The sequence below is a fragment of the Humulus lupulus genome, chromosome 1 (assembly GCF_963169125.1).
Source record: "Humulus lupulus chromosome 1, drHumLupu1.1, whole genome shotgun sequence".
In the NCBI taxonomy this organism is placed as follows: domain Eukaryota; kingdom Viridiplantae; phylum Streptophyta; class Magnoliopsida; order Rosales; family Cannabaceae; genus Humulus; species Humulus lupulus.
In genome coordinates this window covers 286,054,695-286,077,785 of record NC_084793.1, presented here as the reverse complement: position 1 = coordinate 286,077,785, position 23,091 = coordinate 286,054,695, and the positions used below count along the sequence as shown (strand labels likewise).

Below are 23,091 nucleotides of genomic sequence, written 5' to 3'. Positions count from 1 at the left end.
ATATATTTACATGGATACTTGATATATATATAAATTACATTAATATTTAAAAAGAAATTGATAATAGAATAAAATAATAATAGAAAAAGTCATAGTGTAGAGTAGTATACATGCATCAACTATTTCTAGTTTCTAATGTAACTCACAATGTTCTTTGGTGAATTATTGATGAAGGAAAAGAGCTCCAATCACTTGATAAAAATAATAAACTATCACACAAATTTATAAAATAAAAAAATGATATGTATGGTTTTATTATTTTTAAATAAATATGATTTAATTATTTAAATTATCATAAAATATCTTTAAAATATTATATTTTAATTAATTAATTAATTTATTTTTGTTTAAGTTTAAGTTTGTTCTAGTTTTTAAATTCAGCAGTGACAACAAGAGATTATATATTATATATTTAATATAATATTAATATTACACGTGTATTTTAAATTTAAGTTTATTGTTAGTTTTTTTTAAAAGAATTTTGTTTCTAGTTGATAGTAGATTCTATTATGTTATATGTTTAATATGATATTTTTCTAATACGTGAAGTTTAAGTTTGAGTTTAATTAAATTTTATTTAAGTTATAAAATGTATGGTTTTTATTATTTTTAAATAATTGTCATTGTAAAATATCTCAAAAATATATTATTTTAATTATTTATTTATTTAATTTGATTTAAGTTTAAATTATATTTACAATCTACTGTTAAATATAAGAATATTCTGTTATGTTATATATAAGAATATTCCGTTAAAGTTAACGAAAAAATAAAAAATCAAATTTGCGTTATCTACACACTTATTAGAAGAGATATATTGATTGTGGTAGGACAAGTTGTTAGATGGAATATAAAGATAATATAATAGATTAACCAACTTCATAAAGTAGTTTTGTACCATCGGATGGATGGATTAGCATTCCATTCTCATCAAATTAATAAAATAAATATAGACTCACAAAGGATATATATTGAATATAATATTTTAGGCAAGTATGGAAATTATATGAATATTTAAGTTGCAACATGGACAAAATGTGTGCATCATAGAGATATCTGTTTTCAAAGATCTCAATTTTATAATGTATACGTATACATTTTTTTAATGTATACAAGATGAGTACAAATTATCCAAGCATCAAAAGCTTATTGTAATCGATTGACCCTTATTACTTATTCGATGCCAACAAGTAATTTAAGCTTGACAAGTAATTCTTAATCCATTTCATTCAACGAAGAATACCATGCTCTTAGTAATGATTGGGTGGGGAGTTTTGGCCACCACACATAAATTCATCACAAATATTCGGTCTCTAAAAGAAACAATTGCATGCATAAGAGTGTGTTTGTCTTTACTGTGTAATGTCACTATTTTTTAAGCTTAATTTCTTTATACTATACCAGCTTTTGGCTTTTCCACAGGTTTGGGTAAGTTCCCCTCAGCTAATTAAACTAATATATAGTTTCTCTTGTATATGCAATCCTAATTAGATTATAGCTAATAAAGGATACTTAATTAAAAGCAAAGTATGAAACGAAACAAAAAACAATTGCTTAATTATCTATAATGGGTATCTAAAGCACGTGGTAACATTCCTTACTTCCATGCTATACGCCTTCGTTTTTCTTGTTGTCTTATAGTGAAAAGAGAGAAAACCAAAGACCCTCTTACCCCCATGGTTTGCCAGAGAATTTTCTTCATTGTGAAATTCCAAAACATGCTTGGTGTAATGTTTTGCTTTGGCCAATATGTCCTTTAGTCCTTGTATCTAAAAGTTTAGGAATCCTCCTCAAAATTCTAACATGGGATTATTAAAATTCACTCTCTTAACTTACATGATTCTCCTTATATGCTTCCCTTGGATTCTTCTTATACTCTTCTTCAGTTGCATGTGTTTTGGTGAAAAGCTAGCCTAGGACAAAGATAAATCACTATTATTACCTATTATTAGTAATATATACATATCTTTATATTATCTATATATATGTTTTTACGTACAATTTGCTATGAAGAATGGTCACCTTTCGGCCTTTTGCGCAACCTTCAGTAATATTTCTATATTATTATATTCTGAGGATGCATGTTATTAGACATATATATACATATAGGCTATGTGTATGTATACATATAGCTTGTATCTTTCCCTAAAAGTAGCCAGCTAGGGTTCTAGCAATATGTCTGTTCATGGATGCATTGATCAATGCGGGACCCGGCAAAGCAATATAACGTTTTGAAATATCGCAAACTAATTTTAAGGATAAGTACTGTTCATATATATTTTTTGTGGCAATAAGTACTGTTCATATTAGTGCTTTAGTTTTTGATGAATAATATAAAAGAGACAGTGATCAGTCTCAAATAATGTACACGGAAATGATATATTTTTCTGAAAATACCTATGCTGTTTGATTAAAAAAAAATACATATATTCTATATATATTACTTACTCATTTTGTTGGGGTACAAATAAAGAAAGAGCCGCATATAACTCTCTGTAATGACCAAAAGGCTTGATGATTTATATAAGGGTTTAATAAGCATTCTAAGTTGAAGCTTATCAATTATTTAAAAAAGACGTGATTTCTTAGTTATAACACTAAGAAATAAGAATGAAATGATCTTTTTCTAATAAAAATATTCATTTATTTTTGTTGTATATATATATATATTACGGTTGTCATGGTTGAGTAGTCTATTTATTAGACTAGGGTGGGGTAGAAAGTATACGAGGGAAATGCAGTCCTTCAATAAGGGAACAAAAGAAAGTATATCACGTGTATGAGATATTTACTCATAAATGGAATTTAGGATAGAGATATAACTTGAAAGGTTTCAATATTAATATGTGTATATATATAAATATTTATTTATGCGTGTACATGATAGGTGTATGGACCTGTTCCAACTGGACTTACAATTCACATGATCATATTTGAGCTATTATACACAAATATTTAGATTCCTTTCTCCATGCTACACATAAAGTTTGCAGTGAAAATCCAAAACTGGTCCCTGGATTACTGAATAAAACATTGGATAAGATCTATATAGCTCAAAAATCTGGATACGCAAAAATTCTCTTTTGAGAGAAGAAAAGAAAAAGACAATAAGGAGGGGATACGTCACATTAGGGCATGTACGTAGAATGATAATGGTTCTAAAAAGTGGGAGTATTCCCAGAGAGCATCACCACCACCATTATATATATGTTCTCTGACGAAAACGCTACGTATAATTAAGACTCATTTTCCAAAAAAAAAAAAAATACTAAAAAGAAAAAATGAAATAGGAGTGTGTGTCACTAAATAATATAAATAGGTTAGCAAGTTTTGGATTTATCTGATTAATGTTTTTAAAGACGTAATTATTAGGTTTTCGATTGCTTTAATATAATTTAATAATTGTCGTGAGCTTTTTTTTTTTTTTTTTTTGTCGATTCTTTGTAACCCTATTTTAATGTTGTTGGTAGACTCGATCGAGTAGTCAATATAAAAAATATATATGTGCATGCGCTATTGAGTTTTAATTTATATAAATGTCCAGTTTTTTTGGTTCTACGATTGAAACCTATGTTACTGGAATGGTTTCGTGATTCTTTTTTGAGGCTATAAAAGAATTGGAGAGAGAGAAAAGAAGTTAGAAAGGGTCCCTCAGATGAGTCATGGCAGCCAAAAATTTTACAAGCATCGATGAGACAAAGGAATGGTCATTGTCGGAGCCGATGAGCTATATATATAATATATAGCTTATCTCTTTTCAATATATATTTATATATACCTTTCTCTTTCTCTAGGATACACTCTCTCTAAAATGAGGACCAACTATCAACAATATACATAGACTTTTTATGTACATGACACACATAAATGATTCTTGAACATCTTTTAGTTTGAGAGAGAAAAAGAGTCATATGTATATCATCATCAAAACAATCATAAACTTTAATGACAGTAGAAAGGGAAAAGAGTGGTTTGCCATTGTCATTTGTCAAAGATTTGCTCCTATATAGCTATAGTTACACAAAAAAAAATGTTTTTTTTTTCATGCCACACTTCTAGAGAGATAATTTGTATTTTGTATTCTCGATCTTATAATTAAATTAATGTAAAGCGTTTTGCAGTGGCACTATATATATATATATAGTTCGCAAGAGAGTATAATGATTTGTTGATGATGAGATGTGCTGTATGATATTGTTGCTCGTATATATATTTAGAGAGAGAGAGAGAGAGAGTAAAGGGGTAGTGGAGAAAGAATAGATGTTTATTAGTGGCGTCCAATGAAAACTGAGTCCATTAAGTGACAAAATCACAACTCCCACAAACGGACAACCTGCTGGCCGGCTACTTCACATGCCACCAAAATCAAACACTACAAAATGGCTTCAACCCTCTTAATTTCCCTCTCTTACTACATCAACCACAACCAGCTCCACTTTTCCCACTCTGTCTCTCTCCTCTCTGTCTCTCTCTTACCCTATAATTATCTGAACAAGCAAAGAAAAAAGCAGCAAAAAGTAGATACGAAGAGAGGATTAGACCTTTTTGTAGTAATGAAAAGGTTGTTTCAGTACTCATATACACTACTATAGCCTTATTGCACCCTTCATAACCAGCTGCCGCTGCACTACGTACTGAAAAAGAAAAAAGGAAAAGCCTGAATTATTCATAAATGTATTTTTATTTACTATGAAATGTCTCTTTTCCCGAATTTGACTTCCAACGAATGAATACACTCTTATATATTTTCTTGGTTTTTTTTCTTTGCTTTTGGGGATAAGAGTTTTTTAAAATTTGATTTGTTTTTCTCCTTTTCTCTGAGCATGACCAGTCCTTTTTTTCTCCCATGAGAAAAGAAACAATACAAACAAATCCCCACATAAAGCTGAACTGTCTATTTCTCCTTCGATTCATTTGCAGAATTCTCTCAAACTCTTCTGCTACCGCTCCTCTTCTTCCTCCATTTTTCACCTCTTTCCCGGTTCGTTTCCCGATACCCAGAGGTACCCACTACTAGTCTGGTCTCTTTCTCTCTTAACATATTTTCTTTTCTTTTCTTTTAAGGGACAATTTTTAATTTCTTTTGTTTCTCAATGATGCAATTCACTACTACTAGTACTAGTCATGAGATCAGTACTACACCTCCAATTCCTCCAATATTGTGTAATAATCTTCCTATTATGAACAAAACCCAACTCAGCCGAGGTCGTCCATGGCCTGGTTTCCCGACCTCCAAGGCCTTAGGAAGCTTCGGTGACGCCAATTGCATGGAGCAACTTCTAGTTCACTGCGCCAACGCCATTGAAAGCAACGACGTCACTTTAGCCCAACAGATCTTGTGGGTCCTCAACAACATCGCCCAGCCCGAGGGTGACTCCAACCAGAGACTCACATCCGCCTTCCTCCGTGCCCTAATCACACGCGCCGCCCGCATCGGCACCAGTTGCATCAAGATGCTCGCTTCCGCCGTAGTCGCCCGCCCACTACTACTCCAAAACCAAGACGACGACAACCTCAATGTCGTTTTCAACGTCCCTCACAGATTCTCTGTCATCGACTTCGCTACCTTCATCGACTTGACACCGTGGCACCGCTTCGGCTTCACCGCCGCCAACGCCGCCATCCTAGAAGCCGTCGAGGGCTTCTCCGTAATCCACTTGGTAGACTTAAGCTCAACTCACTGCATGCAGATCCCTACTCTCGTCGACGCCATAGCCTCCCGAAACTACGAGGTAACACCTATAATCAAACTCACCGTCGTCGTCGCAGCCGAAGCAAACGACGTCGTTCCCCCCATCCTCGACATCTCGTACGAGGAACTAGGTTTAAAGTTGGTCAACTTCGCTCGGTCAAGAAACATAATTTTGGAATTCCGGCTAGTTCATTCAACTTACTCAGATGGTTTCGCTTCCTTAATCGAACATCTTCGAGTCCAACAACACTTGGTTAATTATCAGCAAGAAATCCCCGAAGCCCTCGTTATAAACTGTCACATGATGCTTCATTACATCCCAGAAGAAACCCTTAATGATATTAATACCACCACATCTTCATCTTCTTCTTCTTCAACTAATACTTACTCTCTAAGATCAATGTTTCTGAAATCGATTCGGAGTTTGGATCCAAACGTCGTCGTTTTGGTAGATGAAGACGCAGACTTGACGTCGAATAACTTGGTGTGTAGATTAAGGTCGGCGTTTAACTTTCTTTGGATACCATACGACACTGTGGACACGTTTCTTCCCAAGGGGAGCAAGCAAAGGCAGTGGTACGAAGCCGATATTAGTTGGAAAATAGAGAACGTAATAGCGAATGAAGGAGTTCAGAGGGTGGAGAGGCTTGAGCCGAAGAGTAAATGGGTTCAGAGAATGAGAAATGCGAGTTTTCGGAGTGTTGGATTCGGAGAAGAAGCGGTTTCGGAGGTGAAGACCATGCTTGACGAACATGCTGCTGGTTGGGGACTTAAGAAAGAAGATGAAGACCATCTTGTTCTTACTTGGAAAGGACACAATGTTGTTTTTGCTACTGTTTGGATGCCTGCAGTAACTGCTGCTTAGATATTTTATTTTCCAATATTCATGTTCACCATCTCTCATCACTATATATTAATTGATTTAAGTACGTAGCATATTAATTATCCAATTTATAGCTAGTGTTATCATCATCTTCAACTTCTCGATCGATTAATTCTATATTATAATTATCTGATTAATTGATGAATATTTTCTTTGTTATATTTCTATCTGTAGTTTTAAATCAAGAGCCTTAATATATATATAGTTACTTCTTGATGTGGTAATTATGTATATATTTAGCCTTTTAATTATGTCATAATCAATAATGAGATCCTCCAATTTTATAATTTTTCAATGTCAATTTATGTTCAACCATTCACATTAATTTTGACACGTTATTTCTTTATTAATTTTGAATGAGGGAACTTTTTATACAAAATTTATTACCTCTAATTTTAACTTGGTTTTAAATAATGATGTAGAAGATACAAATAATTGAACAATACAACCGATCGACATTAAAAAAAATGTTTAAGTGAGTCTTGGCTTCTACAAAAATAACTGATACTAATTAATAAGAACATCAAATTAATATAAATGTTCCTTGATCAATGGCCCTGTATTAGGTAACAACCATGATTATTTGGGATAGCTTAATGTCTGTTGTGTATCTACCAATATTAATTTGATCCAGTTCATTTGAAATGATGAATGTTCATATAGTTAGACTCATTATGTAATTAAGAGTTATTTGTAATAGAAATTTAAACATTATTTATATTGACACCAAAAAGTTTTATAAAAACACCGTACTAATTATAACAAATTAATATATATATATATATATATTTTACATATTTAGGCAACAAGATAAAATAAAGATTTATTTATAATATATACATACAATCTCTTAATATAAAGAAGTAGCGAGAGAAAAAAAACATTAAATTAATACAACAAATTAAAAATAAAATAATAAAATTACAAAAGCTATAGAAACAAATTAATAAAATAATTTAATTGCTTTTCTTTTTTAAAAAAAAAACATGATTCGTGAGTAAATATTATCATACTTTTAAATTGATGATTTAAGAAATAGCTAGCTACCTATATACAATTATACTGATCCATCACAGTCAATAATAATTGATCGCTCTAATAATTTGTAGCTGTTTAAAATAAAAAATTGTAGCTGATTACAAATAAATTATAATAATGTCACGATCCATTATTTCCTCTTGAGAAACAGTTTGAAGTTATAACATATCAGAATCTATAAATGTATATTTATATAGTATAGTTGAGATCAGTTGGCGATTTTGAGTTTGACAGTATTAGTTTACCTGTAATTGTGTCAGTATATATAATTAGACGAAAACACCTAAAAGGAATTTAATTTGTGCGATTATCATTAAACTAAACTACACTTCGAAATCTTTGCCAGAAAGATAATTATGAGCTTTTATCTGAGATCTTTACACAGTAAATTCAGGCTAATTCTCGGACTATGGTGATTTCCTTTTCTTTTTATTTTGTTTTTCAAAATAATGATAAAAAGATAAAAGATTAACTAGAAAGCACGTTTAATAAGTCGAGATTTTTATGTATAAATTGCATAAATATTTCCAAGGTAGAATTATTGTAACTATTTATCTGATTTTATTTACTTTTTAAAGTTTGAATAGGCTAAATCATTATTATTTATTTGGAAAATATCAATTTGGTCATTGTATTTTTTCAGAATATACGATCGATCAGCCTCTGTATTTTGTTAAATGACAATTCGAACTTAGTATTTTACAAAATGAATCAAAATATGGTATACTTAGACTTGATTTTAGTAAAAAAAAAAAAAAATCAAATATAATATTTCAGCTCATCGCCCACATTTTCCGTTACTGTGAACCCATCTAATCTGCAATGACTCAATAATTGATCTTATAATAGAAAATATTATAACTAAAATCGGTTTTATGATACTATTTTGATCTATTTTGTAAAATACAGAGTCTGAATTGTCATATAACAAAACACAACAATCGATCGCGTATTCCTAAAAAACATAAGGGTCAAAATAATATTTTTCTTATTTATTCTTCTTGCTCATAAAATAATAATTCCAAATTTTTATGAAATTTGTAAATATTTTTTTTAGATTAATAGTTACATAAATTTTAACCATTAGACATGTATTCAATAATTGTGATTAATTTAGTAGTTTACAAAAATATTTAATAAATCGTATGAGATAACATAAAATATGAATTTATCACAATATTTTTTTTCAAATGTAACCATCACAAAAATATAACTATTATTTTTTTAATTATAATTTTTATTTATGTTTTTCTTTAAATTTTAATTTTTTATTTATGTTCCTCATAAATATATATACTAGATACAAACAATGTGCATACACGTTTGTTTAGTTTTATTTATAGAATTTATTAATTATTTTTATTAAATTTATATTAATGTTATATAAATTTTGAAATAAATATCCTATTTTAATTAAATAATTTATTTATTTTTGTTTAAGTTTATGTTTGTTCTAGTTTTTAAATTTGGGAGTGACAACAAGAGATTATATATTATATATTTAATGTAATATTAAATATTATACGTGGATTTTAAATTTAAGTTTCTTGCTAGTTTTTTTAAAAAAAAGCAATTTGTTGCTAATTCAATTTTATTTAAGTTATAAAACGAATGATTTTATTATTTTTAAATAATTATCATTGTAAAATATCTTTAAAATATCATATTTTAATTTGTTTAATTATTTATTATTTTTAAATAATTACCATTGTAAACTATCTAAAAAATAACATATTTTAATTTTTTTTAATTACTTATTTTATTCTATTTAAGTTTAAGTATTTACAAACTAATGTTAAATATAAGAATATTCCATAAATAATTTTTGTTATCTACACACTTATAATATAGAACAGATATATACTAGGTAGAAGCAAACGTGCAATGCACGTTTGCTTAGTTTTAAAGCTGTAAACACTGTCTATAATAATAATAAAAATTGGATCACTATTTTTTTTATAAAAAATATATATAATAGAATGAATTATAATTCTATAGTATATATAAATATTTATATCAATAATATTTACGTATATGACATATAAACATAACATTGACATAGATATATATAAATTACATAGCTACATGACATATATATAAATTACAATAATATTTAAAAAGAAATAAAATAAGAATAGAAAAAGTCATAGTGTAGATAATAGTATACATGTATCAACTATTTTTAGTTTTCAATGTATCTCACAATGCCCTTTAGTGAATTTGATATTGAAAAAAAAGGATGCTGCCACAAGGAGGTCGACTCAACCTCCGGCACCAGCAGAGCCATCCACTCCTCCTAGGCCCTAGAGGAATACTCGAGCTCGGGTCCCGCCTAACCCGACTGTGGAAGTGCCTGCAGGAGCTGAGAATAACCGAACCACTACAGAGGCTCGGACTCAGGTACCTGGGAGCGCACCGAATGCGACTGACCCATCTCGGGCAAATTCTGGACCCTCTAGGCCGCGACAAGGGTGGCAGCCACCGTCGCCTATACGGTTCCCTCCGTCACCCATAAGATATCCTTCGCCCCCACACAGAAATGCTCAACCTGTTCGAGATCAGGATCAAGGGCGTGCGGGGGAAAGACAAGGAAATAGGGAGACTTTCCAAGAGCGGAGAGGCGCTCCATGTGAGAGAAGTCAGACGTCTCGGTCTCGCACTGCAGATACGAGGCGACGTGGAAAGAATCCATCGCTAAATAACCGAGCAATGAGTTTCACCAGTGATGAGTCCGGAGAGACCAGGTCCGTCAGTAAACACGACCGAGGTCGTAAGAATACTGGAAGTCGCAAGAATCGTCCCGACCTGCGAAATCATCTGAATCAGAATCGGGGGAATGGAGATCAAACAAATCCGGACCTGAGGGATCGCTTGAATAGGCATAGAGATCCCTCGCGGAGACGCGAGCCTGGAATCACGATCAATGACAGTCAATTCTAGACAGCACCTCCTACTAACCCAGTCCAAGAAAGAATCGATCAGCTCGAAAGAGCCTTTAGGATTTTAAAGAATGAACGAGGAAATGGTCGATATGAGGAATCTGATGAGGAGCTCGAGCCGTTTGCTCCCCATATTTCCAACACTCAGTTTCCTCAGGGGTTTCGGATTCCTCACGTCCCAACGTTCGAAGGAAAAACCGACCCGAGCAGTCACCTGAGCACGTTCAACACTATCATGAGAGCCAGTAACGTGGGTTACGAGCTCAGGTGTATGTTGTTTCCAACATCATTGGCAGGACCTGCCAAAAGTTGGTTCGAAAAATATAAGAGACACTCAATAACCTCATGGGAGCAGTTGTCTAAAGACTTTAAGAAGCAGTTCAGAGCAATGGTAATGGTCAGACCAGAAGCATCCACCTTAACTAATGTCCGGCAGCAACCAGGCGAAACATTGAAGAGTTACTTAACAAGATTTAATCTGGAAGTAGCCCGAGCTCGGGATGTGGATGACAGTGGGCACCTCATGGCTATCCGAGCTGGCGTATTACCGGGAAGTGCCCTTTGGGATGACATGCAAGGGAAACCGGTAAGGTCAATAACCGAGTTTAACAGACGAGCGCAGAGGTTTGTCAATGTAGAGGAAGCAAGGTAGACGCTCAAAGCGACCTCCCAGTCCGAAACTACAACGATAAACATCAACTCTGCCTCAACCTCGGCGGACCCAGCGACACCAAAGCTTGCCTCGGAGAACCCCTCCAAGAGGAAAAAGAACGAAGGAAGTAACCCCGAAGCTGAGGAAAGAAAAAGAAAGGGGAAAGGTATTTCTCCGTGTATAGAGTATACACCGAGCTCAATGAGTCTCGAGAGAACATATACCTGGCTAATGAGAACCAGGTCCCCTTTAGGCGCCCAGACCCGATGAGAAATCAAAAATCCAAGAGGGATTCCAGTAAATATTGTCGGTTCCACAGAGACACCGGACATACAACTGATGAATGTCGACAACTGAAGGACGAAATTGAAGGGTTGATCTCGAGAGGTTACTTCCGGCATTATGTCAAAAACCAGAGTACTGGTCAGGCGGCCGCGAGCCAGAGAGTAGACGCGCCTCCGACCACGCAAAACAATAACTCCCGAGCTTGGGAAGAGGACAGGCCCCCACCGATTGATGGAGAGGATGTAATAACCATCTCGGGAGGGCCTCACCTCGCAGAAGGGGGCAGGAATGCCCAAAAGAGGTATGTTAACGAGTTGAAGACAGGGGACGGGTCTCCTTATGAACCCGAACCCAGGGCACCAAAAAGCCAGAGGATTGAAACACAACCAATAACTTTCACCGAGGAAGACGCCTCCCATGTTCAATTCCCTCATCATGATCCGCTGGTTATTACTCTTCAGTTGGCCAATAAAAGGGTCCACCGAGTTCTCACAGATAATGGGAGCTCGGTCAACGTCCTTTATAAAGCAACCCTCGAGAAGATGGGACTCTCCCTTCGCGACTTAAAAGCATGTGCAACTACTTTGTACGGCTTTTCAGGAGAAGGAACTGCTTGTATGGGATCCATTGAGCTCCCCGTGACCTTGGGAGACTATCCAGTCTCGATAACCAAGATAATGGAGTTCGTGGTAGTAGATTTACCATCTGCCTACAATGTGCTGCTCGGGAGACCCGCCCTGGTCGGGCTGGGGGCAGTTTAATCAATAAGGCATCTAGCCCTTAAGTTCCCAACCCCTAGCGGAATCGAGACATTAAAAGGAGACCAGATGGCAGGGAGAGAATGCTATAGCATCTCCTTGAGGGGAAAGAAACAAACGAACGCACAAGCACTCGTTATCATACAACACAAAGACGGAACAGTTTTAGAAATTGACGAGGAGATTGATCCGAGGATTGAGGAGACAGCTGACCTCGAACCTTTAGAGGAGCTCGAAGAAACTGATACCTCGAAGAAAGTGAAGGTCGGAAAACACCTCCAAGATGAGGCAAAATAGCAATTAATTTGCTTTCTGAAGAAAAACCAGGATGTCTTCGCGTGGTCGCACTCAGACATGGTAGGGATAAGCCCGAATGTAGCAAGCCACGCTCTAAATATAGACAAAAGCTTTCCCCCAAAGCAACAAAAGCAAAGACAGCTGGACGAAAACAGAAAGAAAGCACTGAAAGAGGAGGTTGACAAGTTAAAGGCAAACCATTTCATTAGGGACGCCTCTTACCCTGACTGGGTAGCCAATCCGGTTTTGTTCCCGAAGCCCAATGGGACGTGGCGAACCTGTATTGACTACTCAGATCTCAACAAAGCTTGTCCAAAAGACTGTTTTCCGTTACCAAGGATTGACCAGCTCGTGGATGCCACGGCGGGGCACGGCCTGATGTCGTTCATGGATGCCTATTCTGGATATAACCAGATTCCCATGCATGCCCCCGACCAAGAACATACGAGATTCATCACGGATAAATGGCTATATTGCTATAATGTCATGCCATTCGGGCTCAAGAATGTTGGAGCCACATACCAGCGCCTCGTAAACATGATGTTTTCAGAACAAATAGGGAACAACATCGAGGTTTATGTTGATGACATGCTTGTAAAGTCTTGACTCAACAAGAACCATGTTGATGATCTCGAAGAGTGCTTCGGCGTGCTCAGGAAGTACAACATGAAGCTAAATCCTCAGAAGTGCACTTTCGGGGTATCTTCAGGAAAATTTCTGGGCTTCATTGTGAACTCTCGTGGAATCGAGGCTAACCCCGACAAGATCAAGGCCCTGATTGACATGCCCTCGCCTCGAAAGCACAAAGATGTCCAAAGTCTGACTGGCAGGATGGCAGCCCTAAGCAGATTCATCTCGAAATCTACGGATCGTGGTCTTCCATTTTTCAACTTACTGAGAGGAGGTAAGAAGTTTGAATGGACAGAAGAATGCGAGCTGGCTTTTCAGGAGCTCAAAAAGCACCTTGCGGAACCACCCATTTTGTCAAAACCTGAAACGGGGGAAATACTGTATCTATACCTTTTGACTACCGAACACGCGATAAGTGCAGTGCTCATCCGAGAAGAAGAAAAGGTGCAAAGACCCGTTTACTACATCAGTAAAAGATTATTGGGGGCAGAGTCAAGATATCCACTGATGGAGAAACTCGCGCTCAGCCTGATTCATTCATCCCATAAGCTCTGCCCCTACTTTCAGGCACATCCCATCCATGTGCTGACAGATCAACCACTTAGACAAGTCCTGTCTAAACCAGAGGCTTCAGGTCGACTTCTTAAATGGGCTGTTGAGCTCGGACAGTTCGAGATCACCTACCACCCAAGAACGACCATTAAGGCACAGGCGTTGGCGGACTTTATAGTGGAATGTACGGGTATAGCTGACGACGAGGTAATAACCACGGCCCACGAGCTGTGGAAACTTTACGTCAACGGCTCGTCAAATGAAAATGGAGCAGGGGCAGGGGTCATTTTGGTTACCCCCGCAGGAAGCAAATTTCATTCGGCCCTAAGATTTGGCTTTAAAGCATCGAATAATGAGGCCGAATACGAGGCTTTACTCGCAGGACTTCTTATAGCAAAGGAGCTCAAAGCTAAAGCTATACATTGCTACAGTGACTCCCAACTTGTGGTTAATCAAGTCCTAGGAGAATACCAAGCTCGCGGCACTAGAATGGTAGCTTATCTGGAGAAGGAAAAATCCGCATTGGAGTATTTCGAGTTTTATGCAATCGAACAGGTTCCCCAAGAACGGAACTCAAATACAGATGCCTTAGCTCGACTTGCCACATCCGCCGAAAATGAAGAGCTGAATGTTGTACCCATAGAACACCTATCAACACCTAGCATTAACGAGCCAGAAGAGGAAGATGTGTGTATGATTGAAACAGAGCCGACCTGGATGACCCCGATAGTTGATTATCTCGAAAATGGAACTCTTCCAAAAGATCGGAATCAGGCTCGAAAGTTGATGTATCAACTTCCCCGTTACACAATTTTGGATGGAAGGCTATACCGAAGGGGATATTCCATGCCGTTACTCAGGTGCGTAACCCCTCCCGAAGCTAAGAAAATCATTGAAGAAATTCATGAAGAGTTCTGCAGAGATCACACCGGGGGGCATAGCCTATCCAAGAAGATAATACGCCAGGGATATTTCTGGCCAACCATTAAAATGGATTCTTTCGAGTATGTGAAAAAATGCAACAAATGCCAGAGATTCGCCACAATACCCCGAGCCCCACCATCCGAGCTGACCATGTTGACATCCCCATGGCCTTTCGCGGTATAGGGCATCGACCTCATAGGCTCTCTCCCGACTGGCAAAGGCGGAGTGAAATATGTTGTAGTCGCCGTGGATTACTTCACAAAATGGACGGAGGCTGAACCATTGGCAACTATAACTTCAAAGAAGATCCTTGATTTCGTAGTAAGGAGCATCGTGTGCCGATACGGAGTGCCGAGGAAGATCGTATCCGACAACGGAACCCAGTTCGATTGCGATTTGTTCACCAACTTCTGTGCAAAGAATGGCATAATAAAGAGTTTTTCATCAGTGGCTCACCCTCAAGCGAATGGCCAGGTCGAAGCTGTGAACAAAACTCTCAAGAGTTCTCTAAAGAAAAAGTTGGAGGAAGCAAAGGGACGGTGGCCCGAAGAATTGCCCCAAGTCCTTTGAGGATATAGGACCACAGCTCGAACCTCAACAGGACATACCCTGTTCTCTCTAGCATATGGATGCGAAGCAATGTTGCCCATAGAAGTCGAAATCCCAATGATCCGAACTCAGATTTACGACCAAAGTTCAAACCATACTCAGCTCGAAGAAACCTTAGACTTGATTGAAGAAAAAAGAGAAGAGGCTCAGTTGAGAAATGCTGCCAACCAGCAACGAACTACCAGATATTTCAACAAAAGGGTTCGAGATCAAAAATTCAGAATGGGAGACCTGGTGTTGAGACGCGTATTCTTGGCAACTCGAGATCCAGCAGCTGGAGTGCTCGGGCCGAATTGGGAAGGACCATACCAGATAGAGTCGATCATCCGACCTGGTGTATACAAACTTGCGAGATTAGATGGGAGCATGGTACCGCAAGCATGGAATGGCAAACACCTTAGACCTTACTATCAGTAGTGTAGGAAAAGTGTTGCTTGTAACCACGAATTTCTATTTGTATTAGCTCGTCTGCTTGTGAATTTCATCAAATAAAAGATCCATTTCGTCCAAATATGTTATTTCTTTTTATTTTTGCAATCTCTCTTAATTTAATAACCTATGGTCACACTCATAGGATATTAAGGGGGCATCATTGGTACATATACCATCAACTTAAAAAATAAAATAACATATACAAATACGCAAGCTCATATAAAGTACTTGGATATAACCAAATACGCGAGCTTAGATAGTTGGGACATAACCGAATTATCAAAAACATATAAAGTATTCGGATGTAACCAGATACGCGAGCTTAGATAGTTCAGACATAACCGAATTATCAAAAACATATAAAGTACTTGGATATAACCAGATACGCGAGCTTAGATAGTTCGGACATAACCGAATTATCAAACATATATAAAGTATTTGGATGTAACCAGATACGCGAGCTTAGATAGTTCGGACATAACCGAATTATCAAAAATCGAAAACGTTTGGAGTTAACCAGATGTGCAAACGTAACAGGTTTGGAACAAACCAGCCAAAAAACTAATCGATGATAAGTAGGAACCTAAACCTATTTCGAAATAAGTCGAGATCGAGGCTGGAATATCTTAAAGAAAAATAGTTTCGAACTCTTAGCCTTGGAGCAAAAACTGAGGAAAAGTGACTAAACAAAAAAGATATAACCAAATCATTCACATTACATGCCATACAAGTACTTTTGGGTTCATGGTTAAAGTAATATCCGACCTTGAAAAATAACGAGGTCGGAAGCGGATAATTTGAACAAACTGTGCATGAATTCATTGAGCTTTGAACTTAAATCCACAATATGTTTGTATGAATAAATAAACATAAATGATTCGTTCATAAAAAAATGTGCAAAAAATTTTGAGCCAAGAAATGTAAAGCATATATAAGTAACATTTAAGGAAATTGTATCAGCCCCGATGGCATAAATTAAAATAATTACAAAAAAATAAGGGGACGCAGCCCCGATAGATGGTTTCCCCGAGATCAGATTTAAGAAAGAGGAGCCTCCTTGGCCTTCTCAGCATCAGCAGCACCAGATTCCTCAGGACGAATAGCATGGCTGTCCTCCTGGGCTCCCTCCGAGATGGCATCCCGAGCAGCATTCTCCTTCTCGAGCTGCTCAGCCTCTTCCTTCTCGAGCCGAGCATTCCACCTGTCAAGAAATGTCGCCTCGTGAGGACCTAAGAAGCTGGTGTCCAGATCTTCATTGTAGGCCCACATTCGGTACATGGCCGAGTCAACCGCTTGATCCTTCTTCTCTTTGTACTCAGAAAGGAGACGAGCTTTTTCATCCTCCATGATGTCAAAGGTGGCAGCATTTTCCTCTTCAAGCTTCTTGTTGGTCTCCTGGAGCTGGGTGATCTCCTTCTTATGCTCCTCGAGCTCAGCCTTCAACTTCCCGAGCTCAGTGGCCATGTCCTCACGTTCCTTGGCTCCTGCCTCAAGCTTCGCATTCGCCGTCTTCATATCATCGCTCGCCTTGAGGTGGAGATTCTTCGCCTCTTGAGCATGAGACTTGCTCGAATGAATCTAGTTGTTCAACTTATAATTGAGCTGGGCGGTAAAGGCAAGAGACTGAAAAAGAAAAAAGTCATCATTAACACCAAGTCTGTGTGATTATAACCAAGAAGGACTATAAAAGGATACTTACCGCGGCAGCGAGCTTGATACTCTTCTCATAGAGGACAGTGCAGTCTTGAGTATCGTTCAAACATTGCCATTGGGGAGCTTCGAGACTGCCAAAGCTCTGGCAGATACGGGACATGACATCCGAGACCAGCGTAGATCCATGGGACCCAGCGGCATTGTCGACCACATAGGCATCCATGTGGGTGGAAACTGATAGCTTCTGAGCTCGAGAAGCAGAAGGCCTTCTGGAAGGTGGACCTAAGGATGACTGAACCACCATAGGAGGTTGGGACTCAGCCATAACGGAGGGACCGACCAGCGAATTCGGCGTCACTGCAGAGGCGATGACCTGCGAGGATGGCGCCATTGTGGAGGCGCCGGCCTGGGAAGTCGCCGCAGCGATGGAGCTCGAAACTGGCGGAGCAGGAGGAGGGGTTTTCTTGGACCTCTTGGGGTCCTTGCCTGGCCGGTCGGTCTTCAACGACCCCGCTCTGGGACGCTTGCTCCTCTTGGCGCCAGCTCCATCGATGATGTTGTCGAGGTCGGAGTCCATCTTGCCTGCACTAGTCACAACACAGAGTGAGTTAATAAAAGAGAAGCATACAAGTTGTTGGAGTATCACAGACGTATAAAGTGATGATAGAAGAAACCTAACTGGAAGTCTCCCCCGAGCTCGAGCTTGGGGACCATGAAATTCCCCCGTCTTCGGAGGAGGCGGGGGGAGTGCCTTCCCTATATGTGGGTGATAACCTCGAAAGGTCCCTATAATCGTTGGTCCCGTACTGAACAGCTATCCCGTTCCACACTTCGTCCGTGGTATACATGGTGTCGTATTTCCCGAGCCCACTATCATACCTATGGACACAGTCATCTACCCAACTCCATATGAAGAAGTGGTATCTATCCTGTGGGCACGAGACTAACATATTGGGCCTATGTTTTAGTAAGGTGGGGGACCACATTCTCGAGGTAGGGAGGACTTTACCTTCATCCGAATCTGAGCTCGAGGCTTCATCATTAGCCTCATTCCCAGACAGCGTACTCCTCAGGCGAACTGGAAGTGGCGGCCTCGTTTCTCTCCTCGGAGGAAGGGCGTCTGTGGGCAGTGGCACCTGCTCCCAGTGTTCATATTTTTTGTTGGACCAGTCAAAGGTGAACTGGCCCTCCCCCAAAATTCCGCACTTTCGGAGCTTTTCCTCGTGTAAGAGGTATAAGAGAGACCTCCTGCCATGTGGGAGTTGGAGCAGGGTATCTCTATGCTCCTTCATTGTCTCGTCAGGAGTGGGACGCTGAAAATTGGCTGAAAGACAACATATTTCTACTAAGTACGGATCTAAGAGCTAAAATCTCGAGCACAGAAATAAAGATAACAAGAATACTTACGAATCCGCTTGAACGAGTAGTGTCGAGACGGGGACAGACCGTCTGTCCAGAAGAAGCCCTCTTGAAATCAGGCGGATGATTGGGAAGATCTTCAAAGACCTTCTTCTCCTTGGGATAGCTCGAGAGGTAATAAAAGCCATCCCCTCCCCGAGCTCGGGAGGGGTTACTTTTCAGACAAAAGAGATACAAAATCTCTTGAGGCGAAGGTCCTTTCCACCCCATCTCGTGGTATAAGGACCTCAGGGTAGACAGCACCCTGTAAGAATTGGTGTTGAGTTAGAATGGAGCCAACCCAACGAAATCAGTGAAGTCTTTGAAAAAAGACTTCAAGGGCAACAGTGCTCCCGCCCTCATGTGTTCCTGGCTCCAGGCCGCGTATTTCACGTTGGCGTCGCGGCCCCCAGGGGCGAAGCAGCTTCGTTCATGCTCGGCCGGAGCTCGACACTTCAAGGAGCCTGACAGGCTAAGGCCGTGGAAATCCAGGATTTCAGTTATCTGACTAGTTGTGGTAACCGAGCTCTAATAGTGCTCGGCCTAAAACATTTCTCTCCTCGGCTGTGAGGAAGAAGGTTCCCCCATTAGTGAAAATTTGAGCTCTCCTGGATGGTATGCGACAGTAACCTTTAATGCAGGATCGAGAAGGATCGGCCTAGGTCCTGAATTGGATTCCGGATAGAGGGTCTCCCGAAGAACTCTCCTCTTCCCCTCTATGACCTCATCTATCTGGCGGCGGTAGTGAGCTCGAATGTCCTCTTGCTTGCGCGCAAGCTCGTATTCTCTTATCTGACGTTGATTCCGGGCGAACAGTGATTCTGGGCTCGGAGATTTTGGCTCGTAAGGTATTGCCTGCAACGACCCCCACCGTCTTTCCAGATTCTGTGACATCTATCGAGAAAGAAAAAATGGTGAGGGCCATGCATGCAAGAATTGCGAGCTCGAAGTTACGAGCTCGGGGTTAAGGAACAAAACAAGCTATGTATTAAGGCCCTTATTGAAGAGTCAGGGCGTGCGTTCCACGGGAATGGAAGGAGAGTGGAATTTTTTTTGAAAATCCCAAAAATCAAGGGAAAAAAGAGTGGCGGTTAATCAGAAAAAGGCAGTCTTGGGTTTCGTGCATTTATCAGAGACAAGGTTTTTTACCCGAAAACTTAGTGTACAAGAAATGTCGCCTAAAAAATTTCAAAACCCAGAAAACAAGAATCTTGCTCAAACATCAGAACTGGGTATGAACCAGTGATGCAAATTCTGTGTTGGGAGTAAACAAAAAAAAGGCACAAGAACCTATCGGATAGAAACCTCCTATCATATTATGCTAAGGATGTAAACTAGTATAAACACATACACAACAATAGCAGTATGAACAAAATATAACAAAATGGAAAACAAAGATTGCACACTTACACAATAATGGAGATTGCAGCGAGATCGTTGATTGAAGGAGAGGTTGCAAATAAGAACTCACGGACTCGAACAAACCAGGGTTTCTTTGTTTCTTTGGCTGAGAAAACATGCACGGGAGAGAAGCTTTATAGGAAGGACTCTGGTTTTGTTTTTCCTTTTTTCTTGCTCTTGGTAAACGAAGGTAAAAATGAAGATGAAGAGTGGGGTCTCAAATATATAGATGAAAAAAGGGAGTTAATCCAGGACGTTGAATAAAATCCTTGTAAAATCCAACGGTCAGGGGTCAATGACAAGATGGCGCCGAAAAGGTGGCAGACGGATGATCGTGGGCATGTTTCCAAGGTACTCAAGTACCAAAAATGAGCAATACCCAGCTGACGCGTGTCCATTTTCAAAAGTGTGACGGTACAGTTCTCAAAGAAAGTAGTTCAAAAGTTTCCTTCTCTTAGGATTCGAACAAATACTTTTGAGGGGGCAAGATGTTATACCCAGATTTCGAGCTATGTTAAATATGACCTCGAAAGGTGGATTCGCAGCAAGTGGAGTCATAAGGTTTGAAGTATGCTCCAGGATTGAGTATCGAGCCTGCAAGATATAGACGACCTCGAGTATGGTGACCTCGGAGTGTTCATGATCTCGAAAGGTAGCTCCGGAGATGCATCCATCTTCAGAGATGACCTCGGATCAGGGGTCCTGAGCTCGACGCACATACGATCTCGCAAGCCATGTGTCCTCGAGAGATGTCTCTAGCTCGAAAGCTGACGAGAAACCGGGGAAGCTAAGACCTTGGAGATATGATAAAAACCTATGAGTGTTATCCATGAGAGACGCAGTCTGCATTTATTGTTGTAAATCCCACAATATCATGGGATATTATTTGGTCAGTTATACGTCCCCTGGTCTTCAGGGGATGTTTCCTTTTATATCTGATTATAGGCATTTAAAGCCATTATGTTTTTAACAGTCGGCATTGCTCCAATATGTTTTTATAAAAAAATATTTAAACATTATATATTAATAAAAAAAATCATAACTAATAAATTTATATATTAAATTTTTTAACAATATTTTCCCAATTAATAAAAAAACTCTTTTTTAAGTAATACAAATTTTATAAATGTATTAAAGAATAATATAGTTAATTTTATAAATATGTTAAAGAATAATAAATTTAAATTTTGATATAAAAATTATTATAAATACAAAAGTTAATAATATGAAAACTTTAGAAAAAAAATCTAGTTTTAAAAGTTTTTAATAAATACATAATTTTTTTTATAAATATCTATATTTACATAATTTAGTTTATTTTTAAAATTATACTATTCATTAATTTTTTTACAATATTTTTTCAATTAACAAAACAACTCCTTTTTAACTAATACAAACTTTATAAATATGTTAAAGAATAATATAGTTAATAATATAGTTAATTTTATAAATATGTTAAAGAATAATAAATTTAAATTTTGATATAAATATTATTATAAATACAAAAGTTAATAATATGAAAAATTTAGAAACAAAAAAAATCTAGTTTTAAAATTTTTTAATAAATACATAATTTCTATAAATATATATTTACATAATTTAGTTTATTTTTATAATTATACTATTCACTAATGTTTTTACAATATTTTTCCAATTAATAAAACCACTGTTTTTTAACTAATACAAATTTTATAAATATGTTAAAAAAATAATATAGTTAATTTTATAAATATGTTAAAGAATAATAAATTTAAATCTTGATATAAATATTATTATAAATACAAAAGTTAATAATATGAATGTAACGACCCAAATTCACTAATAAGGCTTAAGGGCCTTGATTAGTGTGCCTGGAGGGCATAATGGAGACTATGTGTGGTTTTAATGATTAAGATGCATGATTATGATTTAAAGCATGTTATATGATTACTTGAATATTTGAGATGCATGACTATGTGTATTAGTATGCATATAGGCCTTGATTAGGTTAGAAGGGCATAAATGTAATTTTGGCCATTATGGGCATAACTGCTTCGATATATGTGATAATTGTCGAGACCACATTATTATGTGGATAAATCTGTGATCTGTGACTCGAGACGACCCTAGTGAGCAAAGTAGCGGAAAAGTCATAGCGGAGATTTATACCCGGCTCGGGGTGAGTTTAGGGGTATAAATGGGAGTTTAGCAGATATACTGGAGTCTATTATGACACTGAGGAATGTTATTGGTGATTAATTAGGTATCGGAAGTTAGGCAGGAAATAATAGAGACACTCGAGAAATTAGCGGGAATTAGGTAAAATGACTAGAATGCCCTCAAGTGGACTAAAGGATTAGAATTAATAGGGAGGGCATAATGGTCATTTGGCTTGTAAGGATGGGTATTACTGAGGTTTTATGTTAGTGGGATTTGTAGAACATTACAGAAGTTTGAAAAAGAAAGAAAAGGAAAGGAAAAGAAAGGAGAGAAAACAGAAAGAGTTCTCTAGGTCGGTTTGTGCTTTCTTCATCAATTTCTTGAGGATTTCTGGGGTAAGCTCAGAGGAGAGCTGGGAGAAGCTAAGCATCAAGGAGTCTAAGCTAAGTGTGGAGAATTAGCAGAGGTTTAGCAAGGGTTCATCAACACTTGAGGTAAGACTTAGAATTCTTCAGTTTCAGTTTCTGGTTTTTGAGTTGTGGTGCTTAAGTTGAATTGGGTGGAACCTTAGGGAATTCAGACTTAAGGCCGAGGAGGAGCAAGCCAAAGGAGTCTAGAGGCAGCTTGTGGTCGAAATTCTATCAAAGGTATAAGGTCTAAACTCTAAACTTTGATGTTCAGCTGGTTTTTACTGAGTTTTAGAGCTTAGAAGTGGCTATGGTGAATTCTGAGTTTGTGGATGCATGTGCTTAGGTTTTAGATGTTTGGGGTGCTTGGGATGAGTTGAGTGTGGTTATGAGGTTGTTTTT

At 37.7% G+C, this 23,091-nt stretch overlaps 1 protein-coding gene across 1 annotated transcript; it reads left to right on the top strand.

The window, feature by feature from the left end:
* The first annotated feature begins 4,337 nt into the window (after nt 1–4,337).
* On the top strand, nt 4,338–6,671 carry LOC133808190 (scarecrow-like protein 32). The gene has a single exon (XM_062245855.1). The coding sequence runs from the start codon at nt 5,094–5,096 to the stop codon at nt 6,555–6,557; it is 1,464 nt and encodes a 487-aa protein (XP_062101839.1). The 5' UTR covers nt 4,338–5,093; the 3' UTR covers nt 6,558–6,671.
* Nucleotides 6,672–23,091: the final 16,420 nt, after the last annotated feature.